General features: G+C 41.1%; 3 protein-coding genes across 3 annotated transcripts; all 3 read left to right on the forward strand.

The window, feature by feature from the left end:
• Nucleotides 1-2,360: 2,360 nt before the first annotated feature.
• LOC124350772 lies at nt 2,361-3,321 on the forward strand. The gene is made up of 2 exons (XM_046801603.1): nt 2,361-2,765; nt 2,892-3,321. Exons 1-2 carry the CDS (start codon nt 2,376-2,378, stop codon nt 3,129-3,131), a joined length of 630 nt encoding a protein of 209 aa, XP_046657559.1. The 5' UTR covers nt 2,361-2,375; the 3' UTR covers nt 3,132-3,321.
• Nucleotides 3,322-4,999: 1,678 nt separating this feature from the next.
• LOC124350816 lies at nt 5,000-5,975 on the forward strand. The gene is made up of 5 exons (XM_046801647.1): nt 5,000-5,079; nt 5,141-5,287; nt 5,350-5,532; nt 5,595-5,785; nt 5,841-5,975. Exons 1-4 carry the CDS (start codon nt 5,035-5,037, stop codon nt 5,619-5,621), a joined length of 402 nt encoding a protein of 133 aa, XP_046657603.1. The 5' UTR covers nt 5,000-5,034; the 3' UTR covers nt 5,622-5,785; nt 5,841-5,975.
• A 79-nt stretch (nt 5,976-6,054) lies between these two features.
• On the forward strand, nt 6,055-7,056 carry LOC124350773. Its single transcript, XM_046801604.1, has 2 exons — nt 6,055-6,459; nt 6,586-7,056. Exons 1-2 carry the CDS (start codon nt 6,070-6,072, stop codon nt 6,823-6,825), a joined length of 630 nt encoding a protein of 209 aa, XP_046657560.1. The 5' UTR covers nt 6,055-6,069; the 3' UTR covers nt 6,826-7,056.
• Nucleotides 7,057-20,322: the final 13,266 nt, after the last annotated feature.

A 20,322-nucleotide genomic window follows, 5' to 3' on the forward strand; every position in this document is an offset into this window, starting at 1 on the left:
TGCAATAGTATGAAAAACTTAGTAAAAAAATTGTTTCTTTTTGAGTAATAATAGTAAAAGCGGAGAAAAAATGTGTAAATTTTGAGTGTGTTTTTTATTTTGTATCATAACACACAAAATAATATATATAAATGCATGAAAATTTATACACATGAAGAATGCATTAAAACTAACATAAAATTTAAAAATTAGATTTTTAAAACTTATTTTACTATTTTTAAGGTCACTGTCCAACTTGGAACAGTGTCCAATATGGGTCCGGTCTCCCCTATATTTCATCCAAAGTTTTTGCATTTTTTTGTCTTTTGTCGAGAACAACGCAACTTTTTCTGGGACAGTTCCCTTTCTTACATAACCAGAAGTGCACATCGGGACACAACAATAATTCGGCATTTTTTACAAATTTTTGTAATAACCGACTGTCACTAAGAAAAACGAAAAACATTGATTATTGATTATTTTTTTTTTATTTCCGCTCCAGATTTTTGTTTCCCATTCTAAATTATAATTTCCATCTTGACTTTATCAAGCAACCTCAGCAATGTCATGTATTATGTTTATACTTTTCAAGTTGCAATTTCCATTACGTTCATGAATTTCTGTGTAATGAAGCTATTATTTTACCAATTAATACAGGAACAAATGGTTATCAAAGCTATTTTAAAGAAATCTGAATGTCAAGAGAAACAAGGGATCCGCTACGACACTGAGTGGTTGTTCCAGTGCCTGCTGCTGAGAGTTAAGAGCCCTAAGGGTTATGATCATCTTAGGGAAAATGGAATCCTTCCCTTACCATCGCATAGCACTATTCAAAGACTAATAAGGGGTATTCCGGGTTCATTTGGTCTTAACGATTTTTCAATCGATGCCATTGGGCGTAACTTAAGTGGAAAAGAAAAATATCTCCGAAAGGGTTCTTTGATCTGGGATGAAATGTCGGTGAAAAAAACGCTAAAATTTTCAAAACAAAAAATGAAATTTGATGGACTAGTGGATTATGGGGGAGATTGTTTAACAAACAAAAGCAACAAACTAGCCGATCATGCACTTGTGTTGATGTTCCGTTGTTATAGGTCAAAATGGGTGCAGCCAATTGCTGTGTACGCAACCAGTGGCGCGGCCAGCTCAAATGTGATTCAAACCATTGTTGTCAAAGCATTAACAGCTTTGGAAAAAAAGGGGCAATTGTCAACAATGTTGTGTGTGATGGTCACCAGACTAATAAAGGAGTTCATAGACTCTTAGGTGTTTGCGGTCAAATGGATAACGTCAAACATTACATTATACATCCAACCGATCCAGACGAAAAAATATATTTCCTTTTTGATGTCCCCCATATCATGAAGTGCATAAGGAATCATATTTTCACGCACAAATGTGTGCAGGTAATATTTTAGTCATACGGTTCCTTAAAATTATTTATAAAGAAATGTTTAATTTTTACAGTTTCAAGGTGAATATGTTCAATTTGATCACTTCAAAAATCTCTATCACGCGGAAGAAAAATACCAATCAGGAATATGCCCAAAGTTATCTTTTTCCCACATTTTCCCCAATACCTGGGAGAAAATGACAGTCAAGTTATGCACTCAGGTATAAATAAGTAGCTAATAGAATCACGAATTTCTTACATGTAATTTATTTCTATTTTCCAGTTGTTCTCAGAATCAGTTGCGTGTGGTTTTGAGTACTACGCCGATGACTTGAAGTTAGATACGTTCAAGGATACCAAGCCAACTGTAAAAATGGTGAGACAGTTGAATAACTCTTTTGACGTCCTCAATGGACGATGCAGGAACGAATCTATCACCAAATTAAATTGGCAAGCGAAGAAGAAAGTAATAGTGAGGTTTTCTTATAGTAGGCCTACATATGAATAATCCTGGTTTTCTTTTATAAGATTCTGGAAACAACACTCTGGATATGACTGAGAGAATTTCAAAGGAACGAAATGAAACTCCATTTTTGTCGCAAACAACCCTTGAGGCATTTCGTCTGACTTTGCTCAGCATAATTGATTTAACGGAAGACCTGTTATCCAATAACTATGATTTTGTTTTGACGGGCAAATTCAATCAAGACTGCATTGAAGTAATGTGTAGCAGTCTATTAATTGAAATGTATGTTAATCAAAATTTTATTTTAGAGGTTTTTCGGAATAATCCGCAATGCAGGTGGCTCAAATGAGCATCCCACCATCCATTCATTTATGCAACTGTATCGCCTGTTTTGCATCTATTTCCCTACTAAGGATGTTGTTTCTGGTGGAAATGTTGATCAGGAAGAGCAAGTGCAACTATTGGTTTCCTACAAAGAATGCCTTTTGGGCAGATGCAAAACGGAGACCAAAAAAAGCGGAATTTCTACGAAGTACAATGCGAAATACTATTATCGAAGAACTATTCGATCAGAGACATGAAAATGTAACTTCCGAACAAGACATTCCCATTTCTGAATGGCCTCGATTTCCATCGTTTGATGAGCTGGCACTTGAAGAACAAGACCTTCCTTCTGAAGAGGAGTTGTTGATACAGAAAATAAGAAGACACATGGTTTACAACCTATGTGGGTACTTATTGTACTCTAGGAAGTATTTACTGAAATGTGAAGATTGCCTAAATACCCTCGAAACGTCTTTGGAATTGCTGCCCCCTGATTTTTATGAAGCAATTGCAACAAACAGAAAGGATCGTGGTGGTCTAAAGTATTGCATCAAAAAAATGTTCGACTTGTTCATAATTGTTGAAGAAGCTTATCGGGCAGAGGTACTTTTAGTTTTTAAGAAAAAAACATTTCAAAACTATTGCTTCGTGCATTTATTATTCATGAAATCATAAATTCTTACACGCTTTCCACCAAACAGTTAAAATTAAATTTTATCTATTAAATAGGTTGAATTAGGGAAATTGAACATCCTGGACTGGTTTGAAAGATCGATGGAAACTCTGGGTGTGCTGGTGAAGGAAAATAAATTCAATCCCACCATTTGCTGCAACACACACCGGAAGGAACTTGTCGGAAAATTAGTTTTGGAGTATTTAATCATCAGAAATTACTTGGAAACTAAAAAGTGGTTAAAGAATTCAGTCAACAATCAAAGTCAAAATCACTGCGTAAACAAGCTAAAGTGATCTCTTAGTCTCTTTTTCTTTGTTTCATTTTACCGTACTGCCGTTCTTAGTTTCTTACTGACTAATGTACAGATGAAGAAACAATTCAAGCAATAAAACGCGTTCAAAATGTGTTAAAACCTAGTTGTTTGATTATTTAATTACCGATATATCGTCGTTGTAGTTTTCACACAATAAAAACAAACAGAAACTGAGTAAATGACGGCTGGCTAAGATGGTTCTTCTGCTTGATTTTTGAATCAAGCAAAAATTTTGAAAAAAATAAAAAATATAGGGAATTACATGATAATATCATGTAGAAAGTTTGGAAACTATAAGTGGAAAAATGATAAAGTTTTCTTATAGGGAAAGGAATTTCAGGCTTTGTATAGCAGAGGGGTGGAGCTTGCCCAAGGCAACGATCGGCCAAAATTTATCGGCAACCTTAACAGGTCCAATATCACCCCCCGTTTTTGTCCAAAGTAACCCCAAACTACTACCCTCCGTTAAAATCAATATTACGGCTTAACCGTTAGATACAAAATTAAACTTTTTTTACAGTGTTATAGGCAATTGAATTGCCTATGCAATAGTATGAAAAACTTAGTAAAAAAATTGTTTCTTTTTGAGTAATAATAGTAAAAGCGGAGAAAAAATGTGTAAATTTTGAGTGTGTTTTTTATTTTGTATCATAACACACAAAATAATATATATAAATGCATGAAAATTTATACACATGAAGAATGCATTAAAACTAACATAAAATTTAAAAATTAGATTTTTAAAACTTATTTTACTATTTTTAAGGTCACTGTCCAACTTGGAACAGTGTCCAATATGGGTCCGGTCTCCCCTATATTTCATCCAAAGTTTTTGCATTTTTTTGTCTTTTGTCGAGAACAACGCAACTTTTTCTGGGACAGTTCCCTTTCTTACATAACCAGAAGTGCACATCGGGACACAACAATAATTCGGCATTTTTTACAAATTTTTGTAATAACCGACTGTCACTAAGAAAAACGAAAAACATTGATTATTGATTTTTTTTTTTTATTTCCGCTCCAGATTTTTGTTTCCCATTCTAAATTATAATTTCCATCTTGACTTTATCAAGCAACCTCAGCAATGTCATGTATTATGTTTATACTTTTCAAGTTGCAATTTCCATTACGTTCATGAATTTCTGTGTAATGAAGCTATTATTTTACCAATTAATACAGGAACAAATGGTTATCAAAGCTATTTTAAAGAAATCTGAATGTCAAGAGAAACAAGGGATCCGCTACGACACTGAGTGGTTGTTCCAGTGCCTGCTGCTGAGAGTTAAGAGCCCTAAGGGTTATGATCATCTTAGGGAAAATGGAATCCTTCCCTTACCATCGCATAGCACTATTCAAAGACTAATAAGGGGTATTCCGGGTTCATTTGGTCTTAACGATTTTTCAATCGATGCCATTGGGCGTAACTTAAGTGGAAAAGAAAAATATCTCCGAAAGGGTTCTTTGATCTGGGATGAAATGTCGGTGAAAAAAACGCTAAAATTTTCAAAACAAAAAATGAAATTTGATGGACTAGTGGATTATGGGGGAGATTGTTTAACAAACAAAAGCAACAAACTAGCCGATCATGCACTTGTGTTGATGTTCCGTTGTTATAGGTCAAAATGGGTGCAGCCAATTGCTGTGTACGCAACCAGTGGCGCGGCCAGCTCAAATGTGATTCAAACCATTGTTGTCAAAGCATTAACAGCTTTGGAAAAAAAGGGGCAATTGTCAACAATGTTGTGTGTGATGGTCACCAGACTAATAAAGGAGTTCATAGACTCTTAGGTGTTTGCGGTCAAATGGATAACGTCAAACATTACATTATACATCCAACCGATCCAGACGAAAAAATATATTTCCTTTTTGATGTCCCCCATATCATGAAGTGCATAAGGAATCATATTTTCACGCACAAATGTGTGCAGGTAATATTTTAGTCATACGGTTCCTTAAAATTATTTATAAAGAAATGTTTAATTTTTACAGTTTCAAGGTGAATATGTTCAATTTGATCACTTCAAAAATCTCTATCACGCGGAAGAAAAATACCAATCAGGAATATGCCCAAAGTTATCTTTTTCCCACATTTTCCCCAATACCTGGGAGAAAATGACAGTCAAGTTATGCACTCAGGTATAAATAAGTAGCTAATAGAATCACGAATTTCTTACATGTAATTTATTTCTATTTTCCAGTTGTTCTCAGAATCAGTTGCGTGTGGTTTTGAGTACTACGCCGATGACTTGAAGTTAGATACGTTCAAGGATACCAAGCCAACTGTAAAAATGGTGAGACAGTTGAATAACTCTTTTGACGTCCTCAATGGACGATGCAGGAACGAATCTATCACCAAATTAAATTGGCAAGCGAAGAAGAAAGTAATAGTGAGGTTTTCTTATAGTAGGCCTACATATGAATAATCCTGGTTTTCTTTTATAAGATTCTGGAAACAACACTCTGGATATGACTGAGAGAATTTCAAAGGAACGAAATGAAACTCCATTTTTGTCGCAAACAACCCTTGAGGCATTTCGTCTGACTTTGCTCAGCATAATTGATTTAACGGAAGACCTGTTATCCAATAACTATGATTTTGTTTTGACGGGCAAATTCAATCAAGACTGCATTGAAGTAATGTGTAGCAGTCTATTAATTGAAATGTATGTTAATCAAAATTTTATTTTAGAGGTTTTTCGGAATAATCCGCAATGCAGGTGGCTCAAATGAGCATCCCACCATCCATTCATTTATGCAACTGTATCGCCTGTTTTGCATCTATTTCCCTACTAAGGATGTTGTTTCTGGTGGAAATGTTGATCAGGAAGAGCAAGTGCAACTATTGGTTTCCTACAAAGAATGCCTTTTGGGCAGATGCAAAACGGAGACCAAAAAAAGCGGAATTTCTACGAAGTACAATGCGAAATACTATTATCGAAGAACTATTCGATCAGAGACATGAAAATGTAACTTCCGAACAAGACATTCCCATTTCTGAATGGCCTCGATTTCCATCGTTTGATGAGCTGGCACTTGAAGAACAAGACCTTCCTTCTGAAGAGGAGTTGTTGATACAGAAAATAAGAAGACACATGGTTTACAACCTATGTGGGTACTTATTGTACTCTAGGAAGTATTTACTGAAATGTGAAGATTGCCTAAATACCCTCGAAACGTCTTTGGAATTGCTGCCCCCTGATTTTTATGAAGCAATTGCAACAAACAGAAAGGATCGTGGTGGTCTAAAGTATTGCATCAAAAAAATGTTCGACTTGTTCATAATTGTTGAAGAAGCTTATCGGGCAGAGGTACTTTTAGTTTTTAAGAAAAAAACATTTCAAAACTATTGCTTGGTGCATTTATTATTCATGAAATCATAAATTCTTACACGCTTTCCACCAAACAGTTAAAATTAAATTTTATCTATTAAATAGGTTGAATTAGGGAAATTGAACATCCTGGACTGGTTTGAAAGATCGATGGAAACTCTGGGTGTGCTGGTGAAGGAAAATAAATTCAATCCCACCATTTGCTGCAACACACACCGGAAGGAACTTGTCGGAAAATTAGTTTTGGAGTATTTAATCATCAGAAATTACTTGGAAACTAAAAAGTGGTTAAAGAATTCAGTCAACAATCAAAGTCAAAATCACTGCGTAAACAAGCTAAAGTGATCTCTTAGTCTCTTTTTCTTTGTTTCATTTTACCGTACTGCCGTTCTTAGTTTCTTACTGACTAATGTACAGATGAAGAAACAATTCAAGCAATAAAACGCGTTCAAAATGTGTTAAAACCTAGTTGTTTGATTATTTAATTACCGATATATCGTCGTTGTAGTTTTCACACAATAAAAACAAACAGAAACTGAGTAAATGACGGCTGGCTAAGATGGTTCTTCTGCTTGATTGCCATGGTTTCTACTGGTTCACAATTTTTTTTCCCCTTTATCCTTTATATACCCGCCGCGACCTCTACCAAACTAGCTGTTGCTAGAAAAACGAAAGAGCGCAACATTAAAATTTTTAAAAATATTGTATTTAACGAATCATCACATGACAAAATGAAATGTGATGCTACAAATATTTTAAACAATAAAAAAATTAATTATTCTAAAACTGTAATTTTATACTTAACAGAATAAAAAATAAGATGCTATTTCCTATCTTTCCCATGTTAAGACTCCCTTCACCTTCAAATAGCGCCACCATACCGCCTGAAATCGGCCCCCCCATCTTGGTGGGGACTCCTCTCAGAGTGGAGGTACCTCTCAACCTATTATACCATGATGTTCAGTACGTGTTTTAGGGTACTGAAAAGGAGAATTTTTGCACTTAATGTAAAAATTTTACACTTAATATGGAGAACGTACTTAAATAATCTTAAAATAAGTGTCTTTTAAAACAATTAAGTACTTACAAAAATTAAGTACTCTTTGGCAATGTACTTAATTTAATTTGCATACTTAATAATTTTTTTAAATAAGTGTCCAATGGTACCTTTTCCTCCTTAAAATAACTTTGCACTTAATAAGTACTATAGAAAATAAGTGGCACGGTAATATTTCAATTTTTTTAGTGTATAAAATAGTTTAAGTACGTTGATACTATTCAGTAGGCAAATATTACTCACAAAACAACATACATATAAAAAAATATAAGAAATACAAAAAATATAAAAAATACGAAAAAATATAAAAAATACGGAAAAATATAAAAAATACGGAAAAATATATTTTTATTTAAATATTCGTACACCCAAATCATGAGTTGACTACCCCTCGGACGACATGGACGAGGTTATCAGCGAATCGGCAGTCTCTGTCCCTGAGCAGCTGAAGGATTCTTACCGTGTACCGTTTGATTCCATGTCCAATCGGTCAGAGGATACTAGTGTATTCTCTGGAGAGTCGGGCGAACTGAAAACACCGCTACCTTTGAACAAGATGACCTCGAACTTTGTGGCGACAGCACACTCATCAGCGGCACCTGCTGCTCATCGTTTCAAATCAGATTTTACACCTCGCCAATTCCTGCCCCGTTTTCAACGAGGATTAGGAATGAGCAGTAACGGCAGTGTCCCATTGGCATCCGATACAGTTTCGTCTAAAGGTAACCGTTTTAGATTTCATTTAGCTTATTTGCCCTGAGTGATTTGTTTTCAATTCCGAATGAAGGGTCATTGGATGGAAATCTTTCTTTGAGCCAACATCACTACAAGGACTACCCAGAAGATAAATCCGAGTCATTTGATTCCCGTCTACCTATATCCAATCGAGATAAGCAGCCTTATTACCCTCAGTACTATTCTTTATCGCATTTTCAAGATCATTCAAACAATAGGCCTCACTAAAGTCCGTAGAAGATTTTTTTTTAACGAAACGCGTCTAAATTTGAAGTACATTTTCTTTTTTTTTCCTTTTTTTTGCTGTAAATTATTTAACGTGTGAATGAGCAGTGTTGATAATAAAATTCATTTTAGGGACAGTTTTCATGTTTTAAACCTTGTTTGACATTAGGGTGAAGAATGTTTCGAATTTTCTTTTTTGTTGAAAACAGCATAATACAAACCGCCAGTCGATTGTAATCCAAATCGAAATCCCAATCGAACCAAAGTGATTACTCCACTTTCTTATTTTTTGTTGGAAGAATCTTTATCGAGTGTTGTGCGAATCTCGTAGGAAAATAAAATAAAACTGATAAACCAATATGACAAGTAGCAACGACAGTGCTGGGTATTTGTATATGATCAACGCCACCACCTGGATTATCGATGACAGCAACGAGACGCTGGGAATCGATATTAATGAGACCAACCAAAAGCAATAAGCATTAGCAGAGTCATCCAATTCGCCATACACAATAGTGCACCGCGTATGGGTCACACAGTGACGGCCGAAAAAGTCCATTGTATTGAGTAGTGGATTTAAGAGCTTGTAACACAGACAGCACTCGTCATTATTGATTTATATGTAGGTTTCAGCTATTTTTATTTTATTGCCGTGCACTTTTCTCTCCGATTTTGTTAATAACGACTGGACGGCACGCGCAATATATCCCACAGCTATGTCGCCCTCCTCGTCTCTCCCCCAAGCAGCCAAAAGAGAAGACCTATAAGGAAAAAAACGGGGCTATATTAGACCTATAACTTGTTGATTTTTCTAGTCTTTTGCGTCCGAGATATGTATCTTGTTCATCTTCCCCCTTATACATTCTTAGACACGGACGTAGTTTTTATTCTCTGGCTCCTATTTGTTATCTTCTAGATGAAAGCCAGAGGACAAATTATATAGAATATGATGGGACAAGGTGTCGAACTCTTAGTCGCCAGCCTTTAGCGTCGTTATCATCATTAAACCTCGCAGCGCATCTCCTCTGCCGAGTTGGTTAAATAGTATTTAATGTCATAAAAAAAATCGAAATTCAAAAGGTTTTTTTCGTTCAGAGTTCGCCATCTCTCATATCGTCTATTACAGCAGTAGCCAACCCTCGAGTACTACGGCTTACAAGAGTGTCCCACGTCTTACGATGATAATCGATCTGACTTGCCCCAACGAATTTATCTCAAGTTTTTTTTTATATATATGCCGTGCATATAATTTGTTAGTAGTTGGTAGTAGTTGGTAATTTGTAGTTAGAACTAATGTTGGTAGTTAGTTTTAGTAAGGGTTAGTACATGCATGGTTATTGGTTATATTGTCGCGGGCAGGTTATACGGGATTCACGTTGACACGGCCGATCAATAAAAGTAGTTCACGGAGCTGGCTTGTCTATAACACTGGCTCAGTCTCAGAGAAACACCTTCACTGTCGTCTCTAATCTAATCTAGCTCTAATTCACTAAGACGACAGTGCCCTTCACCAATTACACCAACACAGTAAGAAGTCTGGGAGAATAATCAACAAGAGGAGAACTCGGTGTTAGATATATATAAGAAAATTTAGGGGTGACCCCACTCCGCCAAGGAATCGTCAGGATACGTAGGGGTTTCGTCTAGGGTCACCTTACATGCTATTCTAAGAAAGACATGGGTTTAATCGTAAAACGTTTGCATTTAGTTCCAGTCGTCAAGCCCATACAAGTCTCTGTCACCTTGTACGTGACATTTCCCCCCCCCCCGTCCAGTGGGAGGATCGACCCGATCCTTAGGAATGAAAATAGTCAGGACGTCTAAGGGTAGATTGGGGTCGGAGGAGGTGTCTGCGAGATCTCGTAATGGTAGAGGGAAGGGTTTGAACTGCTCGCCCGATCTCTACTATTTCTTGAAATGGAGCGACTTCAGATTCTTCCGACGTGACCGCTTTTCTAGGAACTTCACTCCGGGGAATGTTTTCGCCATATTCCTGGTCGAGGGCTCGTGCGTGCTCTGTGCTCTGCGCCCTGCTTTGCGCTCTGCGCTCTGCACGGTTGTGCTCTGCGCTCTGCGACTTGCTCCGCGCTCTTCACTCTGCTCCGACACGACCATCACTTGGGAGAGTTTTCTTTCCTGTTTGACTCTGGCGTAGTTGGAGCTTCACTCCGTTGGGGTCGTTTTTTCCCCGTCTACCTCCGGGGCCGTTACCCGACTGAACGTTGCTCGTCCTTTCGTTTGGTCCTGGGTTCAATGGACACTTTGTTCTGGTACCAACTTCATGGCGTGCGTAGTAAGGTTTTAGATTGGTCACGTGAACTCGATCTCGGGTCTTCTTCTTGCCGTTAAACAGAACAACCACATGGTTAAGATCGTTTGTTCTTTCCACGATTTTGAATGGTCAAAAAAAAGATGCAATAGTTTCTGTGAGCGTCCTTTTTTCCGCAAGGGGCGATGCACCCACACAAGGTCACCGATCACAAAACGCACTTGTCGACGCTGACGATCAAACCGTCTCTTTTGTTTTGCTCGTACAGCTATTAATCTTCTTTTCACTTTCTCCCTTATAACAGTTAGCCGACCTGAAAGTTTGCGTAGATTGACACTGCTTTCACTGTTGGTTTTACACACCGGGTTTGGGTTGTTGCCCAGACACACATCGATTGGGAGCACAGCTTCACGTCCGTATAGCAGGTAGAATGAGGTCGCGCCTGTTGACTCCTGCCGACTGGTGTTGTAGGCGAAAACAACAAAGTCCACAACGTCGTCCCAGTATCGTGGCAGGAGCTCACATACATGGAAAGCATCTCCGCGAAAGTATGGTTGAACCTCTCGACCAGGCCGTTGCATTGGGGGTGGTATGCGGTCGTCACGGAATGGTTTGACTGAAGGGCTCGGTACATTTCCTCAGCGAATCCAGATGTCAAACATTTCCCTCTGTCCGAAATGAGAGTCACGGGTGCGCCATGCTGTAACACAATTCTACGTACGAAAAAATCGACCACCTCCCTAGTCCCTGCATGTGGGACTGGCTGGGCTATTACCCACTTAGTCAAATAATCCACTGCGACGACTATATACTTGTTTCCTGTTTTTGTCAAGGGGAATGGGCCTATAAGATCAATTCCCACTTTTTCAAATGGTTGGGTAGACTCATACTTTTCATCATCCCTGCGCGTTTCTCTGTAGATCTCTTTTTTGTTTGACAATCGACGCAACTTCTCACATAGAGAATGACCTTCTGAGTAAACCTTGGCCAAAAGAAGCGTTTGCGGATTTTATCTAAAGTACGGGTGATGCCCAGATGCCCGGCTGTCACATCGTCGTGACAGGCCAGTAAAATTTCTTTTATTAGTCCTTCAGGCACGCAAAGACGGAAATATTCACGCCCCTCCCAGATCACACGGCGAAATAGAATCCCATCCCGTATTACGTATTTATTTTTGAGGCGACGCGTTGTAGCAGAATCTTCTTCCGATCGCAACCTTTCTAAGATGGGCTTCCACCACCCAGATGTTTTTTGTCCGTTTTTAATTCTGTCCACGTCGGTAGACAGTATCATTAGCGTGGGGATGTCCTCCATTGTTCCAGGCTGATCGACGGGATTTCGTGAGAGAACGTCGGCATCAGAATGCAGTTTTCCACTCCGGTGGAAAATTTCAATGTTCAATTCTTGAAGCTGCAAACTCCAGCGTGCAAGGCGACCGGAGAGGTCCTTTTTTTCATCAGCCAACATAACGCGTGATGGTCGGTTACTACTTTGATTCTTGCCCCCCAAATATATGCTCGGAACCGTTGTACGGCGAAAATCAAAGCTAAACACTCCCGTTCGGTTACCGAATAATTAGTTTCCGCTTTATTTAATAGACGACTCGCAAAACAGATAACCCTTTCCCCGCTTTCTTGTTGTTGGACCAAGACCGCTCCCAACCCGTACCCACTCGCATCACAGTGAATTTCCATGGGTAACTCATAATTGGGATGGCCAAGGATAGGTGACGATTGTAAGGCACTCTTGAGGGCTTCGAAGCTATTTTGTTGCTCGCTCGCCCAGACGAAAGGGTTGTTCTTTTTTGTGAGATCCGAAAGCGGACGCGCGATGTTTGCAAAATCACATATAAATCGTCGATAGTATGTACAAAACCCGAAGAAACTCTGGAAGTCTTTGACGTTTTGTGGCACTGGAAAATTCCTGACCGCAAGAACTTTCGATGCATCGGGCGATAGTCCCTTTCCGCTAACGACATACCCCAGTACTTTGAGGGAGGTGGCAAAAAACGAACACTTAGATATTTTTAGTTTCAAATTCGCTCTTTGAATCCGCGCCAACACTTCATCGAGCCTGGATAAATGTTCGGAAAAAGTTTTTGAAAAGACCACTATGTCGTCGAGATAGACGAGGCAGGTATTCCATTTTAAACCGGAAAGGAGTACGTCCATCATCCGCTGGAACGTCGCTGGAGCATTTGATAAGCCAAAGGGCATTACTTTAAACTGATATAAGCCATCCGGGGTAATGAACGCCAATTTTTCTCGATCCTCGGGCCTAACTTCGACCTGCCAGTATCCCGATTGCATATCCATAATCGAGAAATAACGAGACCCTTCCAACCTACTCAGCGCATCTTCAATTCGAGGGAGCGGGTAGACATCTCGAGTGGTGATTGCATTAAGTTTCCGATAGTCCACACAGAAACGGCAAGACTCGTCCTTTTTTTTAACTAGAACGACGGGAGCCGCCCACGGGCTGCTGGATGGCTCTATCGCCCCTATGTTTTGCATATACTGGACTTGATTTTGCGTAAGTTCCCTTTCCTTCAAAGCGCTTATATAGGGGGCCTGATGAATCGGTTTGTGCGTGGCGGTGTCTATACTATGCTGAACTATATTGGACTGTCCCAGGTCACGATCGGAAGTGGCAAAACACCCGGCGCGTTTTCGTAAGAGTCTCTCCGCCGCATCTCGCTCTTCCGGTGCGAGTTCCTCGTTTATCACGCCCTCGAACTGCATTTTGGTATTTTGGGAAAAAGAATCGCCTGTGTTGCCGTCTAGTTTTTCCGATTCTGATACTACTTCGACTGGCACAATTTTTCCTAACACGGTTCCTTTGCTGAGCCATTGATCTTGACGGGAAAAATTCACCAGCTGAATTCCTTTGACACAGTCATGATGGTCTTCAGTGGGGAGCAGAAGGTGCCCAACCGAAAAACCTTTATCAATTAGTATTTTTTTCACTGGCTCAATCATTAGGCGCGTCCCCGACGGCCCTGTCTGAACGTTGTTTAATTCTGCGGTAATCGTAACCACCGAATATGCTGGTATGACACACGACTCCTGGCTAACTATAGACCCTAGCTCATCTTTCCCCTTTTCTGTATCGACTTCCGCCTCCGGTGCTACTGAGAATACCGCCTCGCCACCTTCCCCATAAATTATCGAGATCGACTCAAGTTGACGTAATGCGTCGTTCCCCAGCAAGAGTTTGTACCCATTTATAGGCAACACCGCGGCTTTGACGTAGAAGGGGATTCCCGTTATAATAATTTCGAGGGTTACGGAGCCTTCTGGACACACGATTGAGCCATTCGCCATCAAAAGTTTGGGTCCCTCCCATTGTTTTTTAGGTACAAGATTCAGATATTTACAAAATTCGGGCGAGATTACAGTAATTCCCGCCCCTGTATCTATAATAGCTTCAACATGATTATTTCTGCAAATTACCTTAGAAAAAACGAGATTAGATCAATCTGGTGGGGGCATGTTAAAAACGACAACGGTGGATTCCCCCCTTTTCACCACCGAGTCTAGTTTTTTGAATTGGATCCGGAAGGCCCTGATTCTGGTTTGAATTGCGTGGATGGTTCGTCCTTTCCTTTTGAATTCTTGTCCTTCCCACAAAACCGAGCGATATGACCGGGATATCCGCAATCATTACAAATGGGTCGCCCGTCCCTAGTTCGCTTATTCGTCCCGTACCTAGCGGCTGGTCGGTCCCTATTTCCCTGATTACGTTCTGTCCCCTGTCGACTTGCTTGCTCTATAGCCTTCGCCACGTTGTCCAAGATTCTCTTTTCCATCTGCATCAATTCCTCCCTCGAAACGGCGTTTGTCTCTTTAGGAGTATAAGGGGGAAGGGAGTTTGGGGGTAAGGAATTGGTAGATTCCTCTTTTTTTACGTGTAGAACGGGTTGCGCCAGTGGGATGGATTCTGATCGTTTTTCCCCTTTTGCCGCAATATCCTCCCCTTGCAGAAAGATTTCGGCCTCCCTGAATAGGTCATTGGTGGTACTATTAGGTGTTATGAAACGGTATACTCCTCGGACTGTGGCCGGTAGCAGTCCGCGAAACAAGTGTCCAATTTTACTCCTTTCTGACATGCCTGGATCAATTCGAGAGCACATGAACAAAACATCGTGAAAATAGTCAATGAATGGTTACTCATTCCCCTTATGTGTTCTAGAGCGAAGCTTTGTTTCAAGGTGTTCCTCGTAATTAACTGGTTTGAAAGCTCGGAGAAGTTCCTGTCGAAATTCGTCAAATGTAAGGGGTGGTGGTACCCGGGTCATTAGGCTACAATACCATTTTTCCGCTACCCCCTCAAAACACATTCCGATGTGTCTAAGACGTTGGTCAGGGCCCCATTGATTAAACTCAGCTATTTGTTCGAATCGAAAAATCCAATTTACAACATCTTCGTCAGCCTTCCCGTGAAAAATGGGTGGGTCCTTATGACGAAGTGGATAAGCTGGCTGTGCGTTATTAGCCGAAGGATTCGGCCCTGGTACGACATCAGCAGGGTCTAGATTCGGAATATTAGCCCCTCTTCCGCGGCCCCGCCCGCCTCCTCGAGCCCCCCCCCCCCCCCCCGAGCCGCCATTTTGTTTCACTTAGATTAACGATAGTTTATGCGGCCGTGAGAATGACAATAGAAACGACCAATAAAACAATTTCCAAAAAGAAGGGGACACAAAATAAAGAAAGAAGAAAACTTATGATCCACGGCGCACGGCTGCTGCCGTTGGTTAAAGTCCAGATGCGATGCTGGAATCGCAACGTCCAGCTCCAGCCGTCCTCTCACGAAAATGAAGACTCGGAGACAAGAAGAATCGCGATCCGGATGAATCGCTACCGTAGGCTCGCCCGTATCACGCCACACTCGAAGAATTCAATTGATCAGGCCACACGTGAATAGTAGACCCGTATTACCCTGCATCTCCACCAAATGTCGCGGGCAGGTTATACGGGATTCACGTTGACACGGCCGATCAATAAAAGTAGTTCACGGAGCTGGCTTGTCTATAACACTGGCTCAGTCTCAGAGAAACACCTTCACTGTCGTCTCTAATCTAATCTAGCTCTAATTCACTAAGACGACAGTGCCCTTCACCAATTACACCAACACAGTAAGAAGTCTGGGAGAATAATCAACAAGAGGAGAACTCGGGGTTAGATATATATAGGAAAATTTAGGGGTGACCCCACTCCGCCAAGGAATCGTCAGGATACGTAGGGGTTTCGTCTAGGGTCACCTTACATGCTATTCTAAGAAAGACATAGGTTTAATCGTAAAACGTTTGCATTTAGTTCCAGTCGTCAAGCCCATACAAGTCTCTGTCACCTTGTACGTGACAATATTATACAGGGCGATATGGGGAACAACAATGGGGGACATTATGGCGGAAGTGGGAATACAACGCTAGATGCTATAACCATTACACCATGGTCGCATATCCTAACCAAACTATTTCCGGAAGTAGATCATATCCTAAAAAAGTATTGGCTGACAAATTATAGCAACATATCATTCCCCTAAGCATTATGTATAGTGGATTAGTAGTATAGTCTAAAATTGATACGCCAGAGACCCGGGTTCGAATCCCATCGAAGACATCCAATTATTCGGTTTCTGCTAAAAATCTGCGAGCAGAAAAAATAATCGAACAACAATTCTGTTTAATTTTTAAGTCTGGTTGCAGCAGAATAGGTCACCTTCTATTTAGATTTATTTTTAAATGGAAAACAAAATTACTTAACATCCCTTCCGTTACCTTGTTAACGAAGCGCAGGTAACTGACAATTTTTTCTCCGGTGCCCATATTCTTGCGTGTTTCGTATTTGATTCCAACGGCACACAATAGATGACTCCCGCACGCGTGAAAGGTTTTTCCAACCACGAACATTAATAAACATAAACGAAAAATACGGGAGGGGAGGATGATTGGTTTGCTTAACTGGGTTTCCCGGTTATCATACAATGTTACATAATATCGACTGGGACCCGATTGATAGATTTCCTTTCCTTGTGACAGCTCAAATTGGAACGTAAGTGTTTTGTTCATATGTAATACGGACACGCCTATACATCATCTTGCAAACTTGCATATTTAAAGTTTTTTTTTAAAACTCCCGCGCAAAATTGACTTTCTCTTTTCAAAAAAAAAACGTCGAGCACTAACCTTAAAATAGGCATTGCGTAGCACATGCGTCTACATTCTTATGTCACACTACAGTAAATGTATTCAATTCAAACGCGAGAAAGCTTTTGCATTTGTCAAAGCACTTTCGGTCAATTACTCGCAGTAAATTTTTTGATACATCACTCGGGAACACTCCGATCTCATAATATTTAAATTATGCTTGGAATATTTCGACGGAAAAGATAATTCCACTCATATTTGTGTGTATGTAAAGACGAAATCAAATCCGCTGCGGTATTCAAGTCCATATTTTTCTGAACTGACTTTTCCGTCCTATCTTATTCATTTATCGTAGAGCACATGACCTCAAACAAAGAACTTTTCAAGCAACAACAACTTAAAGTCGGACTTGAAAGTATACACGGTCGCCAATTTCAATTTCACAACAGCACGCGCATATTATTCAGTTTCTACTTCCACAGAACAATCAATCCGGATATTGGGGAAATGCTATTATGTTTCTGGTTTTGCTCTTTTCTGTACCTCATCAATTGTCGTGAGCCAGACGGAAGGAAGACGAAGTACCCTTCTCGTCTGCTAGTCGCGCCATGAGAAGGCTGCACAATCCAGTAGCTCCCTGTTTTAGTGTTTTAGCTTTTTTAACCTTTATTTACCGTGTGTGTTTTACAAGGTTTACTGTACAGTTTCATCTCGTACACTTCTTGGCCCAATTAATTGGATTCCTGTCCATCTAAGTGCAACTGAATTTTCGTTCTCAAATCTTCCCTGAATCTGTCACTCTGGTTCTTTTTTCCACCGCCAGTGGAGCCACTTGAACACACTGTTTACATCAATCAGCAAATGTGTCCTCCTATCGACCGCGATCTATTACTTGCTCTCAAATCAGTTGGTGAGCAGCTGGAACTTCTTAGCTGGACCCCTTGCAAAAATCATCATTCGTTATGGCAGCACAACCTTCTCAGATCTTCTTTTCCACGAACAAGAAGAAGCTACCGGGGGGGAAGAGCTGCTGTCGTCAGATTCGAGGCTAGATGTGCTCTCTACTCCGTGAATCCTTACCAGTTTGCTCGGCCCGCTACCTCTAAAGAGAAGAAGATCCCTCCTCGCGTCTCTGTTCCCAGGCTCGGCTTACTTAATGCCCGCTCGGTTTGCAAGAGAAAACACGACATAGCCGATCTAATCATCTCCTCAGGGCTCGACTTCCTTGCGATTACCGAGACGTGGCTCAATGTCACCCATGGTGATCACATTTTGAAATCGGCATGTCCTCCTGGCTACATGTCATTACACGTTCCTCGTCTGGTCGCGAAGAAGAAGAAGGGTGGTGGTGTCGGTCTAGTCTTCAGGGCGTCTTTTAATGTGAGGGCAGTCCACCTTGACATCTCCCTGACTAGTTTTGAGCTCCTCTGCGTCCAGATCAGTTCATCTACCAAAACTATCCGACTCTACGTCATCTACCGTCCGCCAGAGCGCCCTGGTTTTCCATCATTTTCGACTTTTCTATCAGAGTTTCGTACTCTACTTGAGTTTGCGGTCGACAACAACGAGGAGCCAGTTATCGTCGGTGATTTCAACATTCATGTTGACGACTCTAACTGCAACAAGGCTCGTTCCTTTAACCAGCTAGTCGAAGAGTTGGGCTGGAATCAGCTTGTCTTGGGTCGTACTCATAGTGCGGCTCATACACTCGATCTCATTCTCACTCGCAGTGGAAGCAAATTCGTCTCCGACGTCCAGGTAGCTGGCCTCGTCAGCGACCACCACCTCGTGATCTGTTCCGTCGGGCTTCGCCGTCCGGTGACGGAGAGAAAGTCATTTTCTTTCCGTACCTACAATTCCATCGACTTGGATTCTCTGCGAGCTGACCTGTCCCAACTACCATTAATTGCTGCTCCGGCGTTCGTTCATCAAGACCAAGTAGCGACTCTGGATTCGCTTGTCGACCTGTTTCAGGAGATTCGTGGCGTCGTGGAGTCGCACGCCCCGCTGAAGACTAGTGTCGCGGTGCTTCGTGACCCTGCCTCGTGGATAAACTCCGACATTCTTGTTTTTCGGCACAAACTTCGAAGAGCTGAGAGAATCTGGCGTGGTGGTGGATACCTTCAAGGCCATTTTGAATCATACAAGTGCCTTCGCTCTGAATATCGAAGACTTTTATTTAAGGTGAAGGCCGACTATCTCTGTTCTACTATTGCCGACTGCTCTGGCGACCAGAAGAAACTATACAAGATTGTTGACTCATGGCTTGGTCGTTCTAAAGAGCGATCACTCCCGACTCATCAGTCTTCAGCTAATTTGGCCAACGCCTTTTCTTCCTTTTACAGCGACAAGGTAGACGCAATCAAGGATGAACTTATTGGTTCTAGAGCTAGGATTGATCCAACCAGTGTCATTGGCTCGGTTCACTTTTTGGACACTCGAACAGACTCTGATCTGCTCACTGAGTTCTCCATCGTCAGTATCGAGGAAGTCCATCGTGTGATCGTTGCCTCCCCCACAAAATCCTGCGGATTGGATCCTATTCCCACTGGTATCCTTAAGAAGGTGGCCCCACTGCTCGTTCCAGCGATCACTTCCATAGTCAACCTATCTTTCCAGACCGGCGTTTTCCCTCAGATCTTCAAGCACGGTCTCATTACGCCTCTTCTTAAGAAGCCAGCACTCGATAAAGAAGTTTTCTCCAATTATCGACCAGTAACTAATCTCTCGTTCTTGTCTAAAGTTCTTGAGCGACTAGCAGCCCACCAGCTTGATGCTCATCTGGCCAGCCATGAGATCCTTTCACCGACTCAGTATGCCTATCGCCCTAATCACTCGACCGAGACCGCGCTACTGGCACTTCAGAATGACTTACTTCAAGCTGCTAGTCAGGGACATGGCTGTGTCGTTCTTCTTCTCGATCTGACCGCCGCTTTTGACACGATCGATCATGAAATTCTTCTTGATCGAATCTCTTCCCACTGTGGCATTGATGGAAAGCCTCTTGCCTGGATCGCTTCATATCTAAGAAACCGGACTCAATCGGTGATCGTGGATGGTGTTGAATCGGTTCCGGTTCAAGTTAAGTATGGAGTCCCCCAAGGATCTGTCCTTGGTCCTAAACTCTATACCATTTATGTGAACTGTTTACGGCTGGTGGCTGAGCGGTACGGCATCAGCATCGAGCAGTACTCCGACGATACAGCCATCTACCTCGAGTTCGGTTTCTCACGTGACTGTCTCGACCAATTCGACGCCCTTAGGATCTTGTCCGAGTACGCCGGCGACTTAATCGACTGGTTCTCATTCAACTGGGTCAAGTTGAATCCCTCAAAAAGTGAGGTTCTTTACTTTGCCCCCTCCGAGCTGGCTGGAAAATTAGCTCCACTGCCATTTCGTGTTGGTGAC

This window comes from Daphnia pulicaria, chromosome 7, assembly GCF_021234035.1.
Source record: "Daphnia pulicaria isolate SC F1-1A chromosome 7, SC_F0-13Bv2, whole genome shotgun sequence".
Lineage (NCBI taxonomy): Eukaryota > Metazoa > Arthropoda > Branchiopoda > Diplostraca > Daphniidae > Daphnia > Daphnia pulicaria.